The 25,979-nt window shown below is 39.7% G+C and overlaps 1 protein-coding gene across 4 annotated transcripts in view; it reads right to left on the bottom strand.

Annotated features, from left to right (window-relative positions):
- ARHGAP26 (Rho GTPase activating protein 26) overlaps positions 1-25,979 on the bottom strand; it is a 577,883-nt gene that overhangs the window by 174,204 nt on the left and 377,700 nt on the right. For all 4 annotated transcript variants that reach the window (XM_007473811.3, XM_007473809.3, XM_003339558.4 and 1 more), the window contains exon 17: positions 23,516-23,621. In XM_007473811.3, the coding sequence (XP_007473873.1) occupies positions 23,516-23,621 (106 nt within the window). The remainder of the gene's footprint in view (positions 1-23,515; positions 23,622-25,979) is intronic.

The raw sequence follows: 25,979 nt of genomic DNA, 5'->3' as shown, positions 1-25,979 counted from the left end.
TCTCAGATACATAATTAGCCATGTGATCTGGGGTAAGTCACTTAACCCTGTTTTGCCTCAATTCCTCATCTGTAAATTGAGCTGGAGAAAGAAATGGCAAACCACTCCAGTGTCTTTTTGAAGAAAACCCCACGTTGGGTCACTAAAGAGTTAAACGTGACTGAAAAACAACAAAGCTCTAACACCCAAACTTGGGCTCTGATAGCTCAGTCTGGCTCTTTTTCTTCTTATATCCAAAATGGCAAAGAACCAAGAAACTTGTTCTGAATATTAAAATAGAGGATTAAGTTTTAATAAAAAGAGTACAGTCAATGGTGATCCAAAATCTCCTAGGGAATTAATCTGTCCTTACAGTTAGGCCATTATACCAGGATCTGTATTTTCAGGCTATTTCTAAAGTTCTTATTCTAATAGTTTTTTCATAATGACATAGAAATATATCTGACCAAAAAGAGACATCTGCATGGGACTTTAAATGTTTTCAAAACCTTTAATATACACCACTGAACCATTCTCATCATCTCTCCACATCCCTCTGAGGAAGTATTACAGGGATCACATCCCCATTTCAGAGATGATGATATAGGAACATAGAAAAATGAAATGATTTGTCTATAGTCCTAGATCTGATACTTATAAAAAGCATCATAAGGGGCAGCTGGGTAGCTCAGTGGATTGAGAGCCAGGCCTAGAGACGGGAGGTCCTAGGTTCAAATCTGGATTCAGCCACTTCCTAGCTGTGTGACCCTGGGCAAGTCACTTAACCCCCATTGCCTAGCCCTTACCACTCTTCTGTCTTAGAACCAATACTCAGTATTGACTCCAAGACGGAAGGTAAGGGTTTTAATTTAAAAAAAAAAAAGCATCATAAGCCAAATCTGAATCCAAGTCTCCCTGACTCCAAGTCCAGGAATCTATATATTGACTATATCATCTTTTCTCTCACTCTTAGATTATTCTAGGTGGAAATTACCTGTAAAAAGAAATAAAATTCAAGGCCACACAAACACACACACACACACACACACACACACAGGAGCATGCTCAGTTGCAGAAAACACACTAAACAGTGGGGGAAAAAACCTAAGATCTTATCAGGAAACAGGAAGAATGCTTCTCACTTTGGAAGGAGGGGGCCTCTGAATTTCGACTCATAAATCACTAATTTCAATGGTCTAGAAGAATTGAGGTTCATCTCTTTAAAATGGGCGGAGAATTTTGTTTTTCCCCTCCTCTTTTTGTGAGAATAAGAACCAAGATCCAGAACTTCTAGGAAAAGAGTGAACAAATGTTTGAGTTATCCACCAAAGAGGGAGATGCATTTGGGGAAAAGAAAAAAGAAGAGGGTGGGTGAAGTTAAACTATAGCATTGGGAAGACCTAACCTTGAGTTGCAGCTCTATGATTCAGTAGCCATTTGACTGTGCCCACGCCCAAAGGAGAGTACAGAGGAGGAAAGTGCCTAACCTGGAGAGGGTACTCCATTCATTCACCTGGGAATTATCAAGACTCTGGGCATGGGAAGGCTAATTATTGGTCAGCAAGAAGATGCTTTTGGTGACAAGGCAGAAGACTCAAGTCTTTACTACCAACCAGGGAGCCAATAACCAAATTTTAGCTATTTGTGATAGGTAACCAAAAACCCCAAAGCAAAGAAGTTAAGCTAATATATGATAATATGTACTCAAGAAGAGCAGGGGAAAAAAGATTGAACTGAATGTATGAATGCTTTAATAAAAGTTGCTTTTTGCCTGCTATATGTATGCAGGAGGGGAGGGGGGATCAATTACACTAATTTTTTGCTTAATTAAAAAGTATTCTAAGACTCCTGAAAATACCCTGTTTACTCAGAACAATTTAAAAAATAATCATTTGGGGGGCTTGTTTGCTGTTATACCTAATTTCAGTGGCAGGGTGACACAGACAGCTGGCTTTGGAATCAGGAAGATCTCTGTCTAAATTCCCTACTGGCTGCTGTGTGTGACCCTGGCAAGTCCTTTACCTTCCTGGTACCCTCAGGCTACTCTCTAAGATTATAAATTGCAAAGAAGGTGACAAGTTTTCATTGATAGAGGGCATTTCCCCATTTCAAATTCCCCACACAAAAGAAATCTTAGGACTAAAATTTCTCATAGCCCCATTAGATTGTAAGCTCTGTGAAGTCAGGACTGTGTTCTGCCTCTTTTTTTCATTTCCAGTGCATAGGACAGTGCCTGGTACAAAATAGACATTTAATGAGCATTTACTGATGAACTGACTATACCCAGACTACATTAAACTCATTACTGAATATTTTGCTAGCCATTGAACCATGACTGATTAAAGGAAAATGATTAAAGACAAAGGGGAAGAAAAGACACTCAGAACAATATTTCACACCCAGAATCTCCACCTCTGCAAAGAGGAAGGGAGGTACAGTTTTTCAACTAACCTTCAGAGTCCATGATTGCTTTTAAAATGAGCTCTACTTCTATGTCAACCTCTGGAAGACAGTCTAAATCTGGCACTTTCTATGGCAGCTCCAAACTGAACCACTAAGAACTCTTCTCTCATCCAGAAGATCCCAAGAACAAGCAGCCAAAATTGTCCTGAAGGGTAGAGGAGTGAGCTCCTCTCAAAACCTCCATTTAGAGAAGGCTGGAGGAGCATAGCATAGTAGATAGAGAGCCAGACCAGGAGTCATGACATCTTGGGTTGAAATCTAGCCTCAGATACTTCCTAGCTGTGAGATCCTGGAAAATTCACTTGACTGGGGGGGGGGGGGGGGGGAGGGGGAGAGGGAGGGGGAGAAGGGGGAGGGAGGGAGAGAGAGAGAGGGAGGGAGAGAGAGAGAGAGAGAGAGGGAGAGACTCCTTTAGACTTTCCATTTTACCCCCTGTTGATTGCCTCCCCTCTCTCTTTTCTACTTCTGTCCCTCTTTTCCCTTCCATTATAAGTTTAGGGGGTTTTGTTTTTCCATGGGGATTCTGATTTTTGTACGTGTGCACTCCCAGCACCTGGTACAAGGTCCAACACATAGTAGGTGTATAATATATATTTGCTGACTCACATAAAACAAATAACTGTGCTCACTGGGAAGAAAGCCCTGGGATCCCTGCATCTGCCTCGGAATCAGGGGTGATGCATCACTGCACCATGAGGCCACACACAGTGAGGCAGCAGGATACACCGGAAAGAAATCTGGATTTGGAAGGGGAGGATTTTGAGTCAAATCCCAGCTCTATCATCTGCCTCCTTTGTGACACTTAAACCCTCTGGGCCTCAGTTTCCTCGTCTGCAACATGATGAGGAGGGGTTTGTCTAGATGACCTCTCTGGTCTCTTTGAGCACTAATCTAGGATTCTGTCCAAGGCCACTGAGATTGGGCTAGAAGTAGATGGGCTTTACAAGGAGTTGGAGAGAAAACAATGTGAGCTCATTCAGGTATTAGTGGGGCATGTTTCCCTTCTATCAATACAACCCACCACAGTTCAGGGAACTGTCTCAGGACAGCGCTTTCCTGCCCGGGAATAAGAAAACCTCAGGGTATCAGCACAGATTCCAAGACATAGGAGAATGCATTTCAGCTGGTCTCCGCAAACGCTACTGCCTGGGCTACTAACCCAGGTAGAGAAGAGGTCCAAAGCGATCCTTAGCCCTTCCTCTCCTCTGCCTGGAGTCCCCCAGATACAGAGGGAGAGATGACGGAGTGCTAACTCCAAGGCATGAACACTTGGCATATATTTTAAAACGTGCCTGCTTAATCCAGCCTGACAGCTGAAGAGGGTCGGTCTGAGGGGCCCTCCGACCCCATGCCTGAGTGTACTTTGTCTTCACAGTCATTGCAGGTGGTTCCAGTTAAATGTGATAATCAAATTAGCAGGACAGTTAACTCTGAAATTGCAAACTAATCTTCACGGGTGATCTCCACCCCCACTGTAAATCCAAACTGTCTAGTCCATAACTCTTAGAGCAGGACAGCCAATGCTGAGGTGTATGGGGGAGAGTGAGCCATCTGGGGTTGTGAGCCAGGCAGGTGTGGATTGGAGTGAAAGGGTAGAAAGAAAGAATATTTTGAGGTAGTTTCTGCCCCCTCACAGACCTGCATGAGAAATTACTTTAAGTTCACAGCATGTCCACACAAAGCATTTTCACATTCCTATTCTACTGAATTCAGCCTTTGTCTTTTTTAATTGCCTCTATCCTTTAAAAAGCCCTCCTTGGCGTTACCTCTCCAGCACCCCAAATCAATTACATCTCTGCACCATGCATAGTTTGTGATCACTGTTCTGCCTGTGTGACGAGTGGGAGGGAGTCAGCACACAAGGACTAGCACTTTGAAATCATTTTTATCAATTATTTTTGGTATTTCTTATAGGGAAAATCTCCACCCCTTCCTCTCCCCTTTCCAAACCCTGTCCCTACCACCCCCTCCAGTCAGTAAAACATTTAATCACTTCTGATAGCAATACTAACATGCCAGGACCTTTTTCTCATTGCTCATATTATTTATATCAAATTCACCTGGAGCCCTCTTGGTACCATATATTTTCCGGGTGGGGGAAGATGACATCTCTAGCATGATGTGAATTCTGTTCTCTGAACTCTAAAGGGCCCAACCCTCACCAAATCTTTCAAACTTCTAAGACCCCCTACAAAGCCAGGAACATGGATTGTATGATAAACAAAGAAACTGGTCTTTCAAATCTGAGGCAAACCAAATGCACCTGTCACAATTTCTCCACCTGGAGAGGTCAGTAACAGAGCTCATTTTCAATTATCAGTGTCAATGGGGAATGTTTTTCTGATTATCCAAGTTCAATGGAGCCCAGAAAAGTTATTCTCTCAGGGCAGATATTGCATTTGGAACCCTATTTTTCCCCTTTACTACTGTATTTGGACTCAAGACCAGTCAGTCTGAACAACTGAAAAGTGCCCTTTATTCTGCTGGAAAATCTGAGCTTAGATATCAGAAAATTAGAAAGTTCCAGCTGCCTTATTTCTGATCACATTAAGACCTCAATAACAACTCTAAAGGGGCCTGTTCTCTTCCTATACCAGCATGCCAGCTTGCTCTACTTATTTTGATATTTTAAAACTCTTTCAACCCCCAAAGAACTAGGTATACCACAGGTTCTCATTAGGAACTGAGTCTTCCTGTCAATGCCAAAGGTCATGCAGTAAGAAAACACCAAGGATCGCCAACATATGTGGCCTATCAAAGAGCTTATTCTGTCTGATAGTCAAAGTATATCTTAGCTCCTGATTTAAATAAGTGATTACGCCAAGATGAAACCTCTTTTTCTGTCAGTACAATAGAAGAAGCTGAAATATTTTGTAGGCACTCTTTTGCAAATGAACTTAGAATTTCTGGTTGCTTTTGGTGTTTTCAGTACTTTTTTTTTTTGTAATATAACAATGTATTTCCCTACAATTACATGTAAAACTATTTTGAAAAAAATTTGAGTTCCAAATTCTCCTTCTCTTTCCCTCCCTCCTTCCCTTCCTTTGTTTTCCCCTCCCTGAGACTGTAAGAAATTTAATATCCATTTTACATGTGCCATCTTGTAAAATATTTTTCCATGTTAAGTCTTTTTGTGAAAGAAAACTCAAAGAACCCCATTCCCCCATGCAAAAAGTGAAAATTAGCATACTTTGGTCTGGATTCAGATTCCATCAGTTCTTTTTCTGGAGGCAGATGGCATTTTTCATCATGAGTCCATGGGGACTGTCTTGGATCACTGTATTGCTGAGAAAAGCTAAGTCCTTCACAGTTGTTCATTGTATAATATTGTTGTTACTGTATACAATGATCTCCTGGTTTGGTTTTGTTCACTTTACTCTTGTTAGGATATTTTTAAGAAGAATTCATGAATGTAAAGCATGGTTTTTCTGTATCTGCCTGAGATATTACTGGTTGAAAAAGGTGCCCTATGACCATTAAAACCTGGAGATAGCAGCCACATCTCCCTCATCTCTGTTGTTGGTCATCTTGAGCACATACTGAACATCTTTTGGACTGACCTTAAAAAGGCAATTAGGTTCTGTCTGTCTAATACAATTGGATAATTTTTAAGAACCACTACCATTAACATTAATTTTTTTAAGTAATTAATTTGAAGAAAGCCCGATGGTGGTGATAATTTTTTTTTTTCAAAAAATGTCTTTTGGGAAGCTAAATGGCTCAGTGGATTCAGAGCCAGGCCTGGAGTAGAAAGACCTGAATTGAAATCTGGCCTAAGACATTTCCTAGCTATGTGACCCTGGGCAAGTCACTTTGCCTTGTTTGCCTAGCCTTGCCCATCTGTCTTAGAGTTGTTACTAAAACAGTGAGGATTTAAAAAAATTAAAAATATATATTTTAGAAAAATGGCTCAGTTTCATTATTAACCTTGACAAGTTTTTACAGAGGTTTAAAAATTTGTGGCCTGATGAACTCTGAAAAGTTATTTCTTGAAAGTGGAATGGTAGAAGAGAAAATTATAAAGCTAATTACATACACTCTCTATAACTTTGGTTATATAACTATACATAACACACAAATAATATGTTATATATTTGTATATAAATAAAAATGATATAATCCATAACTATCACTTGGGGCCAAGCCATGGTGTGGACATACAATAACTGTGGGACCATATACCAACCCCTCAAAACTCTACTCTCTAAAATTAGGGGCAACAGGTAGTCACTGATTGTGCATAGGGAGAGGGAATCTCAACACCAGTTTTCTATTATGAAGAAATCACTGGTCTAGACCCCTCAAAAAAACAACAACAAAATACCACCTCCTTATCATCCTACCTCCTCCCTTATCCTCTGATCATTCATATGAAAAAGCCTCTAAATGCCACAGCTCTAGACATAGTGGCTTGCTATTTCCTGAGTGGCTTAAAAGGGACCAGTTTGAGGAAAGTGAATCATATATGTCTCATGGCAACAGAGGTGTCATGCTTAATTCCTCTCTCTCTCTCTCTCTCTCTCTCTCTCTCTCTCTCTCTCTCTCTCTCTCTCTCTCTCTCTCTCTCTCTCTCTCTCATCCAACCAGTAGCCATGTTCTGTTGTTTCCATCTTAGTGAAATCTCTTATATACACTCCCCCACCTCTCCTGACACTGGTACAGGCTCTCTCTCATCACCTCACACCTTTTCCACTCAGCTATCAAACTGACCTTCCTAAAACACAGAACTGACCATGCCAACCCTGGTACTCCCCGCCCCAACCCCATCATTCAACAAACTTCAGTGACTAGCATCCTGTCACCTCCAGGATCCAATATAAAGTCTGTCTGGCTCAAAATCCTTCATAACCTGTCCCTCTTTTACCTTTCTCACCTTCTGACACTTTCCTCTCCTTCATGTACTCTGTGATCCACTGATACTGGTTCTTGCTGTTCCTTGCTATTCTTTGCACAAAATGGTCAAACTCCCAACTCTGGGCATTTTCATGTCTTTTTCCCTGTGCCTAGACCTTTCTCCCTCCTCATTTTCACTTCTTGGATTCTCTGGTTTTCTTCAAAGACCCAATTAAAATCCCACTTTCTACAAGGAAACTTTCCTGTTCCTCTTTTTAATGCCCGTGTCTTCCAATTCTTCATTCTCTCTAATTTATCTTGTGTCTATTTTGTTTGTTTGTACATAAATGATGAATGTTGTCTCTTCCACTAGACTGTGTGCTCCTTGATGGCAGGGAATGTCTATTTGATTTTTCTTTGTATCCCCAGCACTTAGCACAGTCCCTGGCATAAAGTAAGTGCTTAATAAATATTTATTGACTTGTTGACTCAACTAGCAAAGCTGGGAAGATGTGGAAGAAAGAGTTGGGAGCTGTGTAGCCAGGAAATGGCAGCGGTGTCAAACATGCAGCCTGAGCAATGTGGCCTGGTCTGAAACCAGATTAAAATGTAATTGGGAAATATTTAACAAAACAAACAACAATATAATAGAACAGAGATAATATTAATATGTGGTTTTCTAAGTCAACATGCAATACACAGGGTTTGTTATGTACATTTCTGTTGGCCCTAGAGTATGGAGATCACAACTTCTCCACATCGTATCCCATGCAATTTTTGGTTCCTGTCCTGACATACATACTCCAACGAGGATGTATTCAGCAAATATTCTCCTAACAGCTAGCTGGCACATGACTCTTGAATTCCCAGAGCATTTCTCTGTAGTCTCTTTTTAATGGCCTTTTAAAGAAGATATGATTGTGAACTACAGACTTTTTTGTTGTTGTTATGAGTTCAAAAACTTTTTTTTTTTGGTGGAGTGTTGTTGAGGAGAAGACACATTTACAAGATGAGAATCATCTTTTTAATTTACATAAATAAAGTTTGTCTTACGTTTTAGTGAGTCAAATGAGACCTTGGTGGTGGTTAAAATAATATCTGATGTGTCTATTAAGAGTAAGATGATTTCCTAAGTCATCTCAAAAATCACATGATGAGAGGAGCAGGAGAGCATTTATGGGTTTTTCTCACTGTTTTCACCCTTTGTTTCACCAGCTACTTTGTCCCAGCTGGGCTATGAAGGTGGGGGTGGGGTTTTGCAACAAAACTAGTCACCCTACAAAGCAAATTAAGTCTTAATTTCACTGTGAAGAGGAAATTCAGAACTACCACAAAGGCAGAAAACTGTAAAGGAGAAAATTATTCTGAGCTCAGTACTCCAATTTACATGTCTGTGTCTGAGAGTCCAGCTTAGGGCAACTTGAGAACTGACCTCCACGGCCACATAACGCACATCTAAGATTACTTAAGGCCAAGATCTTTGGAAACTTCTCTGCTTGGAGGACATTCTGGAAGGAGCCCAGGCTTTTTTGAAGTGCTGTCTCAGGACAGTTCTCAGAATTAAAGTACCAAGCAGAATCGAGCACTCTAGAAGGCACACAAGAGAGATGTGACCTTACTGGGTTCATTATTTTGTGGTTATTAAAATCCTACAATATTAGAGCTAAACAGATGATAGTGATGACCTGGTTCAACCTACTTTATTTTAGAAGAGGAGACTCAGGACTAGAGAGGTGAAATTCCTTGCTCAAGGTCACACAGCAGGCATCAAAACTGGGACTACAAGCCAGGTCTTTTGACTTAGAATCCAGAGTTCTTTCAACCACACCAATCTGATTAAATTCAATATGGTCAATCTTAAGAAATGATGAATGTCAAGAATTTAGAGAAACACAGGAAGACATATGAATTGAAGCAGAGGGAAGTAGGCAGAATAGGGAAGACAATGCCCATGATGATGACCACAGTTTAAGTGGAAAGATGAAAAAAAATTGAAAGTATATAATCTTAAACAGGTGTTGAGTTGAGAACATGCACCTCTTTCTCTTCTTTTCAGGGGTGGGAGGTGAGGGTATAGAATACTCTAAACGCTGTCAGTCTAAGCTAATATGTTGGTCAGTTTTGAAGAATTACTATTTCCCCCCTTTTTTTCATTCCTTGTTACAAAAGTTGACTTGATAGAGAGGAAGAGAAATATGTTAGGAAAAGGGGGTGTTATGAACAAAAGGTAGGGACAGGGTAAGAGACCGGCTCAATCAATCAGTAAATTAAGCACCTACTATATGCCAGGTAGGGAAGGTAGGTAGTGCACTGGATAGAGCACTGGGCTTGGAATCAGGAATCATCTTCATGAGTTCAAATCTGGTCTCTGCCACTAGCTATATGACTACACAAGTCATTTAACCTTGTTTGCCTTGGTTTCATTTGTAAAATTAGTTGGAGAAGGGAAATGGCAAAAACACTTCAGTATCTTTGCCAAAAACAAATAAACAAACAAATGGGGACATAAAAAGTCAGCCATGACTGAAAAAAAATATGCTAAGCTCGGTGATTTTTTTTGGCATAGGGACCTCTCCAGGTGAGGAAACTGCCTGTCCCAATGCAGGTCATCAAATTCTCTGCAACTTAGAATCTGTCTAGAACACTGAGGGAGGTTAAGGGACATACCTAGTCAGTCACTGAGCCAGGACCTGATGTATGTGTCTTGGGGGGGGACTAAAAACTCAGGTTTTCTTGGCCTCAAGGCCAGCTCTCTTAGATACCACACTATGTGGTCGGCTCAAACAAAAGTTATCGATTCAAAATTTAAGAAAAAATCAATTTAAAAGTCATATATATATATATATATTATATAAATCCCCATATGGGGATTTCAAGTGATCAAGGCATATATACTTCATTAGGGTGTTGAATAAAGTACCATAAAAGTGCTGTATTAAGGAACTGAGCTGGGTACACTCAGAAAACTGAAGTAGAAATTAAAAAATAAAATAATTAATGGCCTTCTTCCTCATTCTTCATCCTGTTTTTCATTCGGACTTTGTAAACGCACTACCTCCTAATATCTAGTAGATTCTTAATGCTTAGTAGATTGGGTCTTCCCTAGATTCTATAGGAGAATGACACTCAAGGCACTCAGTTCGGGATATCCAACTTATTTTTGGTTTCAAGTTTTCCTTGTTAACAAGAAGGTCTTTTTCCTTTGAAAGATGGCAAATTGCATTTCAGCAAATATCCATTTTTCCCTTGTGGTCCTGGGCACAGTAGCATTTCCTCCCTGAAAGTCTGTCTTTAATATGTTAGTAATTCTAATGGGTGCCATATGTTTAGTTTTATATCTTTGCATTTCTAGAGGACTCATGCTACACACTAGAACAAGGCCTAAAGCTATGGCCCAATGACAAGAGGACAGATTTGGGGTCAGAAGACCTAAGCTTTAATACTGGCCCTGTTTCTTCATTTTGGTGTGACTCTGGGCAAGGTTTTTAACCTCTCTGGGCCATGGCTTCCTCCACCAGAGAGACTAAGGGAACTGAAATAAATGAACTCCAGGGTCCCTTTCAATTTCAAACAACTTCCAAGGCCATAAGCCTAAGATTACAATCCCAGAGTAGACAGATAAAGCATCTTGAGCTCTCACATTCTTTGTTTCTTTAGGTAGGTGGGAAAGAAGAACACGTGTCAACACTTCATCAAACATTTAAGTTAAACTGCATTATACCCCATGAAGCCCAAGAAGAAAGTGGGAGGAAAAACAAAAATTGGGTCTGTCATGTTTGGAGCATCCTTTAAAGCTGAATTTAAAGAACTGTATGGGGATTTCAAGTGATCAATGCATACAGGGAAGGACGTGGTTTTATTCCCACTGCAGATTTTTTAGATAAGATGGCCTTCTCTCATCTGGAGAGAGACTGGATGGGGAAGAAGGACACACACACACACACACACACACACACACACACACACACACACACACACACACACACACACGGAAATGTTTCAATGACCATAATGAGGAGTGGAAATTTCCAGAGCGTGCTGAGTAAGACTAGTCTTTCTGAAGTAATGTATACCTCCAGGAAACCAAGAGTTGTCGGGGTGCAGCAAAGACAGCTGCTTTAAGGATCAAGTCAGTCCTGCAGGGGTAAGAAGCAGCTGCAGCTAGTCAGGTCGGGAGGTGGGTACAAGGGGAGAGGGCAGGAAAAAGACAGAATATGAAGAAAATCTCCGTTAGAGCTCTTCCTGTGAAACAGGTGCACTGCTCCCAGAGTCATTTAAATGATGGAAAGTCCTGAAAGCTCACAGGGAAGTGTGAGGCTTGCTGTGGGTCACGATCTGAAAGCAGATCTGAGTATCTGCCAGCTGTCCTACTCTGCCTTGTGTGCATCTCATCTCCTTCCTCCTAGACTGAGAGCTCCTTGAGGGCAAGGTGTGGGGCTTAATTTTTACATCTCCCATAACTCAGGTGCATAGTGGGCTTTCAATAAATAATCATTGCAGGAACATTGAACTAGTTTTTATGTCATCTTCTGAATGCAGCTTTTAGAATTGTCCATGCAGCTGCCTCCCAGTCAAGGGGGAGTCCCTACATATAGACTTGGGGATCAAAGATTAAAAGTCTGCCAAGGAAAAAGCTAGACCAAACAACACAGATATAGAGACATGAAGACTCACACACCCCTTCCAAAACTGATGGGAGCTATTCTTTGATTTTTAAGCCAAGGGTTTTTTCCTGCCAATATACCTGACCTGAACACAATCCCAGCAAATAGAAAAATGGCTTGTTTGGGTTTTCACTGTTCTTAGAAAACTCCTCTCTCCATTATCTACCCTCTAGGCCCAAACCCATAGCTTGCTTTTCTTTCTCCCTCTCAATGATCCCTCTATGCTGATGGACAATTACCAATGGGAAGGCTGCCCACTGACCTGGAGGGGCCTGCTGTGTTTAGACACTTTGACCATTATGGTCTTGTAGAAATGATGTGAAAATAGTCAATTTAGGACTCTATGTAGAGCTGATAATGATTCCTACCACACTGTGTGCAGCAAGAGATGACTCCTGTGACCAGTGGTAAGAGTAAATCAACTCATAACTGGCTCAGACTAAAGAAGGCTACCTTCTTACTAGATTCCATTCAATGCATGAGAAAAATATGCTATGCTAATTTCTGGCTGCAAATCAGGGTTTAATAGAACTTTAATTTAAACTTTAGAGAACCTAGATTTAAATCCCAGCTTTGTAACTAAGTGAGGCCATGTACAAATCACTTAACTTCTCAAGGCCTCAGTTACCACATCTAAAAAAAAGGGAAATGAGGCCAGGGTTGCCATGAAAAAACAAACAAACAAACAAATAAAAAACTTTGTAAACTGGTTAACACAGAAAGTCCTAAATCTAGTTCTATCTCTCCTTTTCAAACAGATTCTACATCATTTGCTATCATATGCTTCCAACCAAATCAATCTATTTGTCGTTTAATTGAATATGACATCTAATGTCCTGCCTCTGTCCCCTTTGCCTAGAATATTCTTTTTTTACTTTCACTTAGAATTCTAAGTGACTTTTAAACAATGCCACTTGTCTTTCCCTATTCCTCAAGTAATTAGTTCATGCAAAACCTCACCCCTTCAAATTATTTTATATTCATTCAGTTTACTAATTACTTTTTGTTTCTGTATTAGTAAGTTCTTGGAGAAGAAACCTGTTTCATTTTCTCTTTGTATTCCTAGTTCTTGCACAATGCCTGGAACACAGTAGGCATTATAGATATATAGAGGGGGTTATGGGGGGAGGAGAAGAGAAGAGAAGAGAAGAGAAGAGAAGAGAAGAGAAGAGAAGAGAAGAGAAGAGAAGAGAAGAGAAGAGAAGAGAAGAGAAGAGAAGAGAAGAGAAGAGAAGAGAAGAGAAGAGAAGAGAAGAGAAGAGAAGAGAAGAGAAGAGAAGAGAAGAGAAGAGAAGAGAAGAGAAGAGAAGAGGTTACTTCCCTCCCCCAACCCCTCCTTCCTAAAGTAGAAAGGGAACTCCTTGAATGGTATTTCAAAAGAGGAAGCAGTATCACAAGAGAAGAGGGAAAGAAAGTCATTGGAAAAATAAATCTGAACAAAAGTATAACAGTCCAGAACAAACAAATAACAGACTCAAATCAAAGGAGCTCTAAAAAATCCCCTACCATCAACAGCTTGAAGTCAAACATTTCCTTTTTTTGAAAATGTGGTTTGAGACGGATGGTAGCATGAGATTTCAATCCTTAATTTAATCATAAAAAACAAAAAGGGAAAAATTTCAAAAGATCAAACCAATAAGAAACATGTCTTTGATTTTCCCTGACAACTAACATGAGAAAGTTATGGAGAAGAACATTTTTGGGGAAGCTTTTAACTAGCACATGTCCCACAACAGACTCAAAGACAGGACCTACAACTTGGTGTTAGAATAGAAAGGAAAACAGCTTATACAATTTAGATGATCCAAAGCCATGTGAAGGGTCCCAAAAGAGGCAAAGTGAGAGTAGGTGAAAGTTCTCTTCTTGAGTTTTCGTTAGCATAAAGTTTTATTTTTATTTATTTATTTACATAGCAATTTACTTATTTATTTTGAAGAGTATCTCTGTCTTCTCCCCCATGTCCCTTTAAGCAGAGATCCCTGTGGTTCTGCACCACCCCTCCTTCCCCAACAAAAACAGCTGCATAAGTTTCTTTTGGGTGCCTATTCCATTTTTTAAACAACTAAAACAAGCAAAAAACCCAAACCAAAATAAAACAGGAAAATTGACAAAACAGTCCTTTAAATTGTCTTCCCTATAGTTCAGCCTTCTCCAGTTATGTTCATTCCACTCCCAAATTAATTCAGAAGGGGAAAACTTTTAAAAGAAAACCTATAGTATCTATAAATTGAAGTTTTTTCTTTTCTATTTCTTTTAGGTTAGTTTATTCACTTACAAAAAAAAGATTTATTGAATATTTACTATGTGTAAAAATGGTTGGCAGAGATATTATGACAGCTCAAAGACCCTGGCCCCATTGAGATTATATTCTAGAATGGATGATAAAAACATGCAGACAGAACAAAAATACAAGTGAGAGCACAACAGATGCTAGAAGCACAAAGGGAATTCAATGCAGGGAAGCGGAATGCTGAGCTGAAGGAATACAGGAAGGCTTCCTGAAAGAGATAGCATTAGAACTGGATGGGCAAAGATGAAGAGGATTCTAAAGGGTGGAGAAAGGAGTTTGTCATAGCATCAAGAATTCTGGGCTGGGTGTCAGGAAGGCTTGCATTCAAATCTGGCTTTGACACTTACTAGCTACTTGACCCTGGGCAAGTTATTTAATCACTGTCTCAGTTTCTGCATCCATAAAATGGGGGAGGTGATAATAGCACCTGCATCCTAGGGTTGTTGTGGGGATAAAATACTGTCTGGGAAGAGATTTATCAATCTTCAAGTACTATATATAAATGCTTATTATTGTTGTTATTTTTACTATCAATCTCACCTCAGACACTTAAAAGTTGTGTTATTTTAGCCAAGTCAGTTAACTTCTCCCCAGGGCAGTTTATTCATGTGTAAAAATGAGGAAAATAACAGCAAATATTTCACAAGGCTGTTTAGAGGCTAAAAAGACTTAAGATAAAGTACTCTGAGAACCTCAAGGCACCATTTAAATGTTAGTTAGAATTACTTGGAGCAGAAAATATTCCTGGAAAAGGAGAATCGCCTAAATAAAGGGTCAGTAGGCAAGTATGGCCTACATATGGAGAATAAGTAGAAATAGTTTGGGCTGCCACATAGGTTAAAAATGAATGTCATAAAATACAAGGGAAAGGCTCTATTAACTAGGCAAATGGGTAATCAAGTAAAGGTTTTAAGGAAGGATGCAACATGATTAGAGTCTGTGTTTCAGGTAAAGAAATATTGCAGTGCAATGTGATGTAGACTGGAATGGGGTCAAAAAAGCCATTTAAGATATTTACCTTAATAATAGTTTCATCTTTCAGAAGAACTATTTAGTAAAATATTTAGCATTTTATTAATTATTAATAATTTAATATTTATTATTCAACAATAATACATAATTTATTGGTAATAAGTTGTTACATTATAATATATAATATACTATATAAAATAATATACAATAATTTAATAATAATGTAAATCATATTATTTAATAATAAATAATTTTAAAGCTATTTAATAAAAAACTACTGTTCAGGCCTAGATTGTGTGGTCTATAAAGATAAAACCCAGGAAGAAAGTATCTGAGCAATCTTAGTCTATCATTCATTGTAAGAGGCATGAATGCCAGGCAAAGGGTGATGGATTTTAGAATGCCAGAAGAAAGGAAGATTTCAAAGACTTTGGAGGAAAGGCAAAGAGGAACCACTTTGTAGGCTATTCAACAGGGATGGGATGCTCTCATCTACACCTAATGCTTTAGCTCATTTGGGATTTTAGTACTTTTGAGGCTAGTTTTAGCATTTGCACAAGCAAAATATGGTACCAGGTACAAGATACTTTCTGAAGACCAACCTATGCTTATAACCAAGTAAAATGGCCACAAGGTAATAGATTCTTTGGCCATAGAAGCCCATGGAACAAAGGACACAAAAGAAACTAAAGATAAGACCATACAAAATTCAGTTGAAGGAAATGGAAATGCAATATGGCAAAGAAAAAACTTGGGGAGTATATGTTAAAGCTATCCACAAGTATTTGCCTTATGGACTAATCAGAATTAATTCTAGTATCTACTCTCTGCTGATTATTTCCAATTTATTCTGCATATAGGTTGTTTGTATAGAGTAGTTTCTTTTGTTTTCCTTTTAAAACCTTTACCTTTGTCTTAGAATCAATACAAGTATCAGTTTCAAGGCAAAAGAAGGGTAAAGGCTAGGTAATTGGGGTTAAGTGACTTGCCCAGGGTCATACAGCTAGAACATGTCTGAGGCCATATTTGAACCCAAGACCTCCTATCTCTAGGCCTGTATCTCTATCCTCTAACCACCTAGATATCCACCTTTATGAATTTTAAAACTGATCCTCTATTTACTACACCACACTGTCTTTCACTCACTATGTTTTGGATATTGTAGATGCTTCAGAAATATTATCTAAACTGAACCAAAGTTATTTGGGAAGAATAAACCTATCTGGTATAATCAGATCCACAGTGGAACAGAAAACATTTCCATTCCTTCTTTGAACATAATCTGATATTAAGTTTTATTTCTGTTTTACATATTCATGGAGTTTTCATCATCTTTGATTCCTGGAACTAAAATCTCGAGTTTTCTTTCATTGATAGTCTTCAGTCTTTGCCTCTAATCACCCAATAAATGACAAGCTGCCTAGTGATGCCAAGTTAAATCCTAGCAGCACTTAAAGACCCTAAAAGCCAAGCCAAGGATGGGGGAAATCTGGGTGGATCTAGAGTCAGCTCTGATTGTTCTGGCATGCAGGGCTGAGAAGGTATCAACTCCTCTATCCCTCTTCTGCTGTGATTTCTCAAATATCCTTCAGCAGCATCCACCGGGTTTACAAAAAGTAAGGTTCTCTCATCAACAATTGGGACTAAAGATACTTCACAACCTATCCAATATTTCATCTTGGTTGATCATGGTATGAGGAAAGAAGAAAAATCACAGACAGCCTGGGGAAGAATATCCATTATCTTTATCTGAAATCTCTTAAATCAGTGGTTCTGAATTTCAGGTCAAATTCCAAAGAGAGTCTATACACTTGAAAGGAAAAAAAATGGCATTTTAATTTTCCCTGACTTTTGGTTTTCTTTGTATTCCTATATATTCTATTTTAGGTATTTGAAAATATCATTCTGAGAAGTAGCTGATCGGACTTGAGAGGATCCTGGATTCAAATTTGACCTGATACTTCCTAGCTATGTGACCCTGCGCAAGTCACTTAATCCCAGTTACCCAGCTCTTTTGCCTTGGAACCAATATTTAGTATCAATACCATGACAGAAGGTAAGGATTTTTTTCTTTAAAGGAAAAGGAAAGGAAAAAAAAGAAGAAGGAGCTGATAGGCTTCATCATAATAACCAAGGGGTCCAAGTAACATAAATAAGTTTAAGAATCCCTGGTCTAAATGAACAAAAGTCTGCAAAAACCTGGAAATGGAAGAAAATCAAATATGTGCTTCCTCAAAGAACTCTTCATACCCCCAGACCTGTGGGGTGCTCTCCCTTTCAGGGGTAATTATCCAAAAAGGACTATTTACTTTCAAACCACTTTGTAATATTCCATTTTTTAAATTTAAAAAAAAAAAAAAGCCTGGGACCTTCTTGATGGCAAAAAAAAACTGGCTCTTCTGATCTGGAAAGCAGTTTGTCACGGAGTTGGATTTCATCTGTATGGAAGGTGGGGGAGAGGAAGGAGAAATACTGTAGTATCCAATAAATCCAAGCTTCTGGCCAGGCCATGGTGGCTTCCTTTCCATCTGGCCTCCCTGCAAGGACTTCAGGGGTTCTTCCTGCTTAGCCAGGGTCTGGCCCTGACCATGAGCCAACACCCCGCGGTGACTTTTTCTGTATGACCACAGGCATTTTCACATGAACCAGATTCTCTCAGCTCCTGAGAGCAGAGATCCAGAGCTGAAGATTCCAACATAGATAGGGACCTTCCCCCCACCCAACTCCCCCCAAACCCAAACACTATCATTTCTAGAGTCAAGAGAGAAATGGAAGGTCAATGTACACCCTCCCCTGGATCAGGTGGAATGAAGTCACTTTATTCTATTAAAATTGGGCTTTTCTCTGCATGCTTCATTAAAATCACTCTGTGGCTGACAGTCTGTCCCTTTGTGGAAAGGCTGCAACGTTTCACAGATGCTCCAAATAAACAGCGGATGACTGGGTAACAAAAACACTAACAAGGGCTTGGCAAGAAAGAGCTGATGGACCAAACCAGCCCCCCTCCCTCACCCTAGTTTATTAAACTTTAAATTTGGTTTCTAAGTGCTCAGAACCTAGGTTAACTTGACCATCCCCTCAGGATTGACCTCGCTTGGCCACCAGGCTCTGCAAAGAAAAAACTGGGTTCAAAGGCCGGCCAAGTGATCCCAGTGCCCTCTGCTGAACTGCTAATTTTGCCATGGACAGCTCTTCTGGGGAATAATGCCCAACTCTGCATCTCTGGCAACAAGGGCTCAGCCAAGGAGCTCTGCTCGAAGGACGACAGTCTCACAGGGGACGAGGAGCGGAAGAGGAGATGTGAGTGTCGTGTGGAGAAAGTGATGCGACTAGCAGCGACCTACTGACGAGCATTTTAGAAAAAAAGGCTGCCGATAAAGCCCAGTTTTTGCCACAGGTAGCGTGACTAGGTAGTTTTGCTAAAAACTGGCAGTCAAGACCCGAGTTTTACTTTTCACTCCACCCATGTCGTACTGGAGAAGTCACTCCCCCTGCTGGTATTTCAGCATCCTTGGCTGCAAGTCTGACAGGATGATTCCTTCCTTTGGCTCATGTTGGAACCCCGGAGGCAAAGGAGAATGAGCCATAAACACTGGGGTGAAGTAACAATGAGCCAATATGGATGGCATGTGTGGGATAGATAACATACATAGCCTTAGTACAGTAAATGCCCACTGGAGAAACAATAGGAAACTACTGCAGATAACACATCTACCCTTTGTAGAATTCTATTATTTCAATCTGGAAGAGCTGGTAGGAACCAATTAGCCTGACCCCATTCATTTTATATGAGGAAACTGAGGCTCATAAGATTTGCCCAAGATCAAGAGTAGTTCTCATGTAATTCTTATATTTATTTTCTTGTCTCTCCTCCTTGTATCTCACAATTATCTAGAATGAGGTTATTTAGTTTTTATGTAAACTGAATAAAGTTAAAAGAATTGCCAAATATGAGCAATAATAATATTAATTATAGCTCACATTTATATCGTATATTAAAGTTGGTAACGTATTTTATAGCTATTATCTCATTGGATTCTCAAATTATCCCTGTGGGATAGGTGCTATTATTATCTCCATTTTACAGATGAGGAGATAGAGACTCAAAGTTAGCTACTTGCCACAAAATAAGTTTCTTTAGCAGGATTTTAACCTAGCTCTTCCTGACTCCAAGTCTGATACTCTATTCATTTAAAAAAATGCCACCTACCTCTCAACAAGTCACAAGATTAGAGAAGATTTATTTTATTGCTGTTCATTCTTCTACTGCAAGCCACTTGCTAGAAAATGTCAGGTTTAAGTCATAAAAGGGCTTAGAAATTATAGCTAGGAATATTTTTCCCTTGTTAAACATGACACTAACCCTCCCAATCAATCCCGCTCAATTGTGTGTCCGAACTTCTCTCCTTCACATGCCACAGGACCCATTTCTCCAAGATTCTGAATCATATTCCAAAAACCAAAAATACCAGCTTATTATCAGAATAAGACTTCCTTATACATTTACATCGATACCTCAAGGACTCATTTCTTTGGTAATAATTATAAATAGCTAACATTTATATACTGAATACTATGTGCCAGGTACTGTGCTAAGTTATCTAAATTATCTCATTTGATCCTCACAACAACCCTGGGAAGTAGGTGCTATTATTATCCCCATTTTCCAGAGGAAGAAACTGAGGTTAAGTGATTTTCCCAGGGTCACAAAACTAGTGTCAGAGATGAAATCTGAGCCTAGTTATACCTGTCTACTATAACATGGTGCTTCCCATAATTTATGATTTAAAGTATATCCCTGCAATAGCAAAGACATGTGCATAGCAGTCATTTTTACATTTCTTGAGAGAGAGGGAGACAGACAGACACAGAGAAAGAGACAGAGAGAATGTGTGTTTGTTTTCACTCTCTCTTTACCCCCTAAAGCCTTATTTCCCTGAACATACCGCTACTTAGGATTAAACATGTCTTAAAACTCCCTCTGCAACTAAAGGAAATGGGCTTTGGAAAGTGCTTCAAAAGATTCCTTTTCAAAATACACAACACTAAATTTCTTTCCTTTGAACCACAAGTTTAATAAGTGTAGGGCAAATACCCTCAGTAATGAGGAAAGTCAATATAGCATGTTTTCCAGTAGAACACCAACAGTGCGACTGAAACTTAGGAAGGAAGTAGATCATTAGGGATGAAAGAAAAGTGACTTAGAGGGATGATAACTTAGTCATCCCAAGAGGAATCTTGGCTTCAAAAAACTGCAAGTAAATAGATAGACCCCCTTGTCTCAAGACACCTTGATCTCAATACCTGAATAGAAACAAGGGCTATTGTAGTTTATGAAGAATAGAAGCTTTAAATTAGCTACTGATAAACATCTTCTGCACAAAAGGGAATTCTTAAAAAATTAGCCTTGATTTTAAAAATGCCTGAACCATCATCAGCTTTCATCTCCAACAATCTCTCATGGATTTTGATTGAGTTTACACTGCGAACTAAGAAATCATGACTTCTAACTTGAGCTCTCACTGATAGTGTGGTCTTTTGTCTGTCACTTGTATTTCCTGTTTTAAAATTTTCCACAAATATCTGAATCAAAAGAGAGAAAACTTAACAGAAAAAAAAGTTATTAAAGTTCTAAACTTTGGTTCCAGGAAGTTAACTGCACAAAAGTACATTTGGATCGGAAATGTCACATGGTATAGTGAATAGGACACTAAATTCTGAGTTGCAAGGGTCATCTGCTGTGGGGCTGCTATGGTTAAGAAATTTAGCCTCTATTTCAGTTCCTTATACATTAAAATGAGATCAATCTATGGGAAGGAAGGAAGGAAGGAAGGAAGGAAGGAAGGAAGGAAGGAAGGAAGGAAGGAAGGAAGGAAGGAAGGAAGGAAGGAAGGAAGGAAGGAAGGAAGGAAGGAAGGAAGGAAGGAAGGAAGGAAGGAAGGAAGGAAGGAAGGAAGGAAGGAAGGAAGGAAGGAAGGAAGGAAGGAAGGAAGGAAGGAAGGAAGGAAGGAATAAAAGGAATCAGAAAAGTTAAAAGATCCACTCAGGATCTCTCTCAGATCCCAAGACCATGAGCTTCCTACAATACCATACAGCAAGCAGAGGTAGGATAACTGAAAGGATATGTTGGACTAACTGGCTACTGAGGCCTTTTCATTATATAGAATTTCTAATGATCCTACAATCAGCTGAATACATGAATGACACAAAAACTCACAGCAAAATAAAAGGGAATAATAATTGGGGGGAAAACAGGCAAGCAGAATAATAAACTTCAGAAAAGAAATACTCTTAAAAGGGACTAATAACAAAATTAGTTTGAACAGACTTCAGGCAAACAATTGAGGTCACAGCTGCAGCTTGAGATTGTCCATTTGCCATTATATCCTTGGTCCATGGATGAAGACAGACTCACTTTAATGGGAGCTAGGATCCAGAGGGTGGAGAAGAGGAAAAGCTCCAATAAACTGACTGCCTGACAAATTTTGTTCATCAAACTTCACATTGAGTGTTATTTTTTTTGATTCCTGACATTCCTGGGGACAATTTAATAATAAGGAAAATCTGATACAGGGCTCTGTGCCCTCTGCTGGATCAGTGACTTCCTTCAATCTCCATCTCTCCAAGTTCTCCAAAATTGTTCAACTGAACAGAGACTCTTCCACCAGCTGGTTCTTTTCTCTTCTCCCCCAGCTGCTCTCAGTCTGCCTAGAGATCTCCTTAATACCTAATAGCCATGCAGCAGTCTTGAGATTCCTTGCAAATACTTAGCTGCTTTGTGTACCTGCACCCCACCCCTCTTCCTTACACACCCTCTTTTTATGCATGTCAATGCTGAGAAACCAAAATATAAGCCTGCTTTTCAGTTTTAAAAATTCCTTTTCAGAGATAGAAACACAGACCATTTCAGACACAAAACTGTCATCAAAAAGTATCTGAAACTATAAAAGCCCAGTTCACATTCGGATCCTGGTTCTTCAGGATTCTTTGGCCATTTCCTTTTTTTATTGGGGGCAAAGGGGTCCAGGATTCTCATTGCTAACTTGTACATCTCTGGTAGGTTTCCTAATTATTCCCAAACATGTAATCTAGGCCAGAAGAGCAGTAGAACTCTGAATCCTCCTCATTGCTTCTCACTGAGCACACAGGGCTTTTTTCTGCTTTTAAATTCAAACACATGGAAATCGTTATGGGAACACTTACACACACTTTCCAGGAGGTAAAGTCAAGCATTTCACAGAAATCTCAACACCAGTTCATTCTCCCTCAGTAGGATATCAGCTTATCCCCAAGAAGGAACTAAATCTCTGAGGCATGATGAGCCCTACTGAAACACAAAAGCCATTTGTCCACTAGGTTGTCAGGAGGGCACCAGATAATTGAAGGAACTAATTGCTCAGTATGACTTGCACTGTCTGGCCTCTCCAAGCTCCTTGTCACCATCCAATACATTTCACCCTAGCCAAAGAAGAGCTGGGAAAAGAATGAGGCTCTATGAGGTCTTCTGTGATATATTCTCAGAGAATTAAAGACATGAAAAATAGAAATCCAAATCTGCAAAACCTAATCCTTCTCCCATGTGCATAGAATCATAGACATAATGCTAGAAAGATCCTTGAAGGCCATAGAATTCAACACCTTTATTTTAAAAATGAGGAAACTGAGGAACAAAGCAGACAAGAAAGCTTCTCAGAAAACTCCAAGTCCAGTACTCTATTGACTACACCATTTGCTTCCCTCTGCCCAAGACAGTAATTAAACATTTACACAATAATAATTCTTTATACCCTTGGAATGTTTTCTTCTCTTTGCAGCTCTGATCTCATGGGATAGTCATATTCACAAGTTCGTTTATAATATAAGCAGGCCAGCAGATATTATTATTTCATCCACAAAAGAAGATACTGAGGCAGAGTGCTCAAACAACTCAACATCATGTGGCTAGTGGAAAGCCAAATCTAGAATCCAAGATTCATGATTCTCAGTCCAGGGATCTGTTGACATCCTATTTTGAACTTTTATGGGAGGAATTATAATAGCTTAATCACGCTTAGAAATTCCACCCAAAAACTCAACATCATGAGAATATTTTAGCTCTTTCTGTGGGATTATATAACTCGTGTCCATTTCCCCATTATCTGTTTCAGTTATTTTATATACATGATACACACGCAAACACGCTCATTTAAAAACCATTCACATTTTACCATGAACATCATGTCTACCTACTAGAAATAGGCAGAACTGAAAAAGAGGGATAACAAAAAGAAACATTTTCATAAAGTGATGAGACCACATAAGCGATAAAACTTACTTTGCCAAATGGTTCATGAGTAACTGTAACATCTGTCGGTTTTTTTCAGGGAGCCGATGAACAAGGGCATGGATTTCTGAGACTCGAGACTCCTGGTTCTCCAGCTCTGTGGTGAAAGGGTGACAAAACATCAGTGTCAAAATGGAAGTAGTCTTGGTTGCGGAGGGGGAGAGAAGCACAGGGAAGTCAGGAAGCTGAGATGAGGACAGAGAGAGTTCCAGACACAGGGGACAGACAATAAAAATGGCCAGAGTCTCAAGATGCATCGCTAGATGTGGAACTGGAGGAGGAGAGTAACATTTAAGAAGACAAGAAAGCTATGAAGGGTTCAAGTTATAGGGCTTTAAAAGCCAAACAGAAGATTTTATAATTGATGCTGGAGCTGGGAGGGAGGAGGAGTGACATGGTTAGACTTTAAAAAAATTTTTTTTTGGAACTTGGACTTTAGAACATGGGCTTTAGAACAACCTAGACTTTAGAACATGGGCTTTAGAACAACCTGGACTTTAGAACATGGGCTTTAGAACAACCTAGACTTTAGAACAACCTGGACTTTAGAACAACCTGGACTTTAGAACATGGGCTTTAAAACAACCTGGACTTTAGAACAACTTGGACTTTAGAACATGGGCTTTAGAACAACCTGGACTTTAGAACATGGGCTTTAAAACAACCTGGACTTTAGAACATGGACTTTAGAACAACCTAGACTTTAGAACAGGGGCTTTAGAACAACTTGGACTTTAGAACATGGGCTTTAGAACAACCTGGACTTTAGAACATGGGCTTTAGAACAACCTAGACTTTAGAACATGGACTTTAGAACAACTTGGACTTTAGGACATGGGCTTTAGAACAACCTGGACTTTAGAACATGGGCTTTAGAACAACCTAGACTTTAGAACATGGGCTTTAGAACAACCTGGACTTTAGAACATGGGCTTTAGAACAACCTGGACTTTAGAACATGGGCTTTAGAACAACCTGGACTTTAGAACATGGGCTTTAGAACAACTTGGACTTTAGAACAACCTGGACTTTAGAACATGGGCTTTAGAACAACCTGGACTTTAGAACATGGGCTTTAGAACAACCTGGACTTTAGAACATGGGCTTTAGAACAACCTGGACTTTAGAACATGGGCTTTAGAACAACCTGGACTTTAGAACATGGGCTTTAGAACAACCTGGACTTTAGAACATGGGCTTTAGAACAACCTGGACTTTAGAACATGGGCTTTAGAACAACCTAGACTTTAGAACATGGGCTTTAGAACAACCTGGACTTTAGAACATGGGCTTTAGAACAACCTGGACTTTAGAACATGGGCTTTAGAACAACCTGGACTTTAGAACATGGGCTTTAGAACAACCTGGACTTTAGAACATGGGCTTTAGAACAACCTAGACTTTAGAACATGGGCTTTAGAACAACTTGGACTTTAGAACATGGGCTTTAGAACAACCTAGACTTTAGAACATGGGCTTTAGAACAACCTGGACTTTAGAACATGGGCTTTAGAACAACCTAGACTTTAGAACAGGGGCTTTAGAACAACTTGGACTTTAGAACAACCTGGACTTTAGAACATGGGCTTTAGAACAACCTGGACTTTAGAACATGGGCTTTAGAACAACCTGGACTTTAGAACAGGGGCTTTAGAACAACTTGAACTTTAGAACAACTTGGACTTTAGAACATGGGCTTTAGAACAACCTGGATTTTAGAACAGGGGCTTTAGAACAACTTGGACTTTAGAACAACCTGGACTTCAGAACATGGGCTTTAGGGGGGCAGCTGGGTAGCTCAGTGGATTGAGAACCAGGCCTAGAGACGGGAGGTCCTAGGTTCAAATCCAGCCTCAGCCACTTCCTAGCTGTGTGACCCTGGGCAAGTCACTTGACCCCCATTGCCTAGCCCTTACCACTCTTCTGCCTTGGAGCCAATACACAGTATTGACTCCAAGATGGAAGGTAAGGGTTTTTAAAAAAAAACAAGAAAGAACATGGGCTTTAGAACAACCTGGACTTTAGAACAACTTGGACTTTAGAACATGGGCTTTAGAACAACCTGGACTTTAGAACAGGGGCTTTAGAACAACTTGGACTTTAGAACAACCTGGACTTTAGAACATGGGCTTTAGGCAGAGAGAGAGAGAGAGAGAGAGAGAGAGAGAGAGAGAGAGAGAGAGAGACAGTCCAAACTAAGGAGTTCAATCCTAGTAGTCTCTAGGAAAACCAGGTGAAGGTGACAATTTCTCCTACATGTCTACAGCTTCTCTTCATTTATCTCTCCCAAAGACTCCCTAGAACCAAATGTGTCTCTTTCCAAGGAAACTTGGGCCCCAACTCATTGTCTCTTAATCATTAACATATACAGCATTACATCACACTCAATATTCTCTCCATCAATTCATAGTCACATCAGATATAGTAGTATACAAAATGCCCCAGTCTTGGTTAG

The sequence above is a fragment of the Monodelphis domestica genome, chromosome 1, assembly GCF_027887165.1.
Source record: "Monodelphis domestica isolate mMonDom1 chromosome 1, mMonDom1.pri, whole genome shotgun sequence".
Taxonomy (NCBI): Eukaryota; Metazoa; Chordata; class Mammalia; order Didelphimorphia; family Didelphidae; genus Monodelphis; species Monodelphis domestica.
This window is presented reverse-complemented; position numbering and strand designations above follow the sequence as displayed.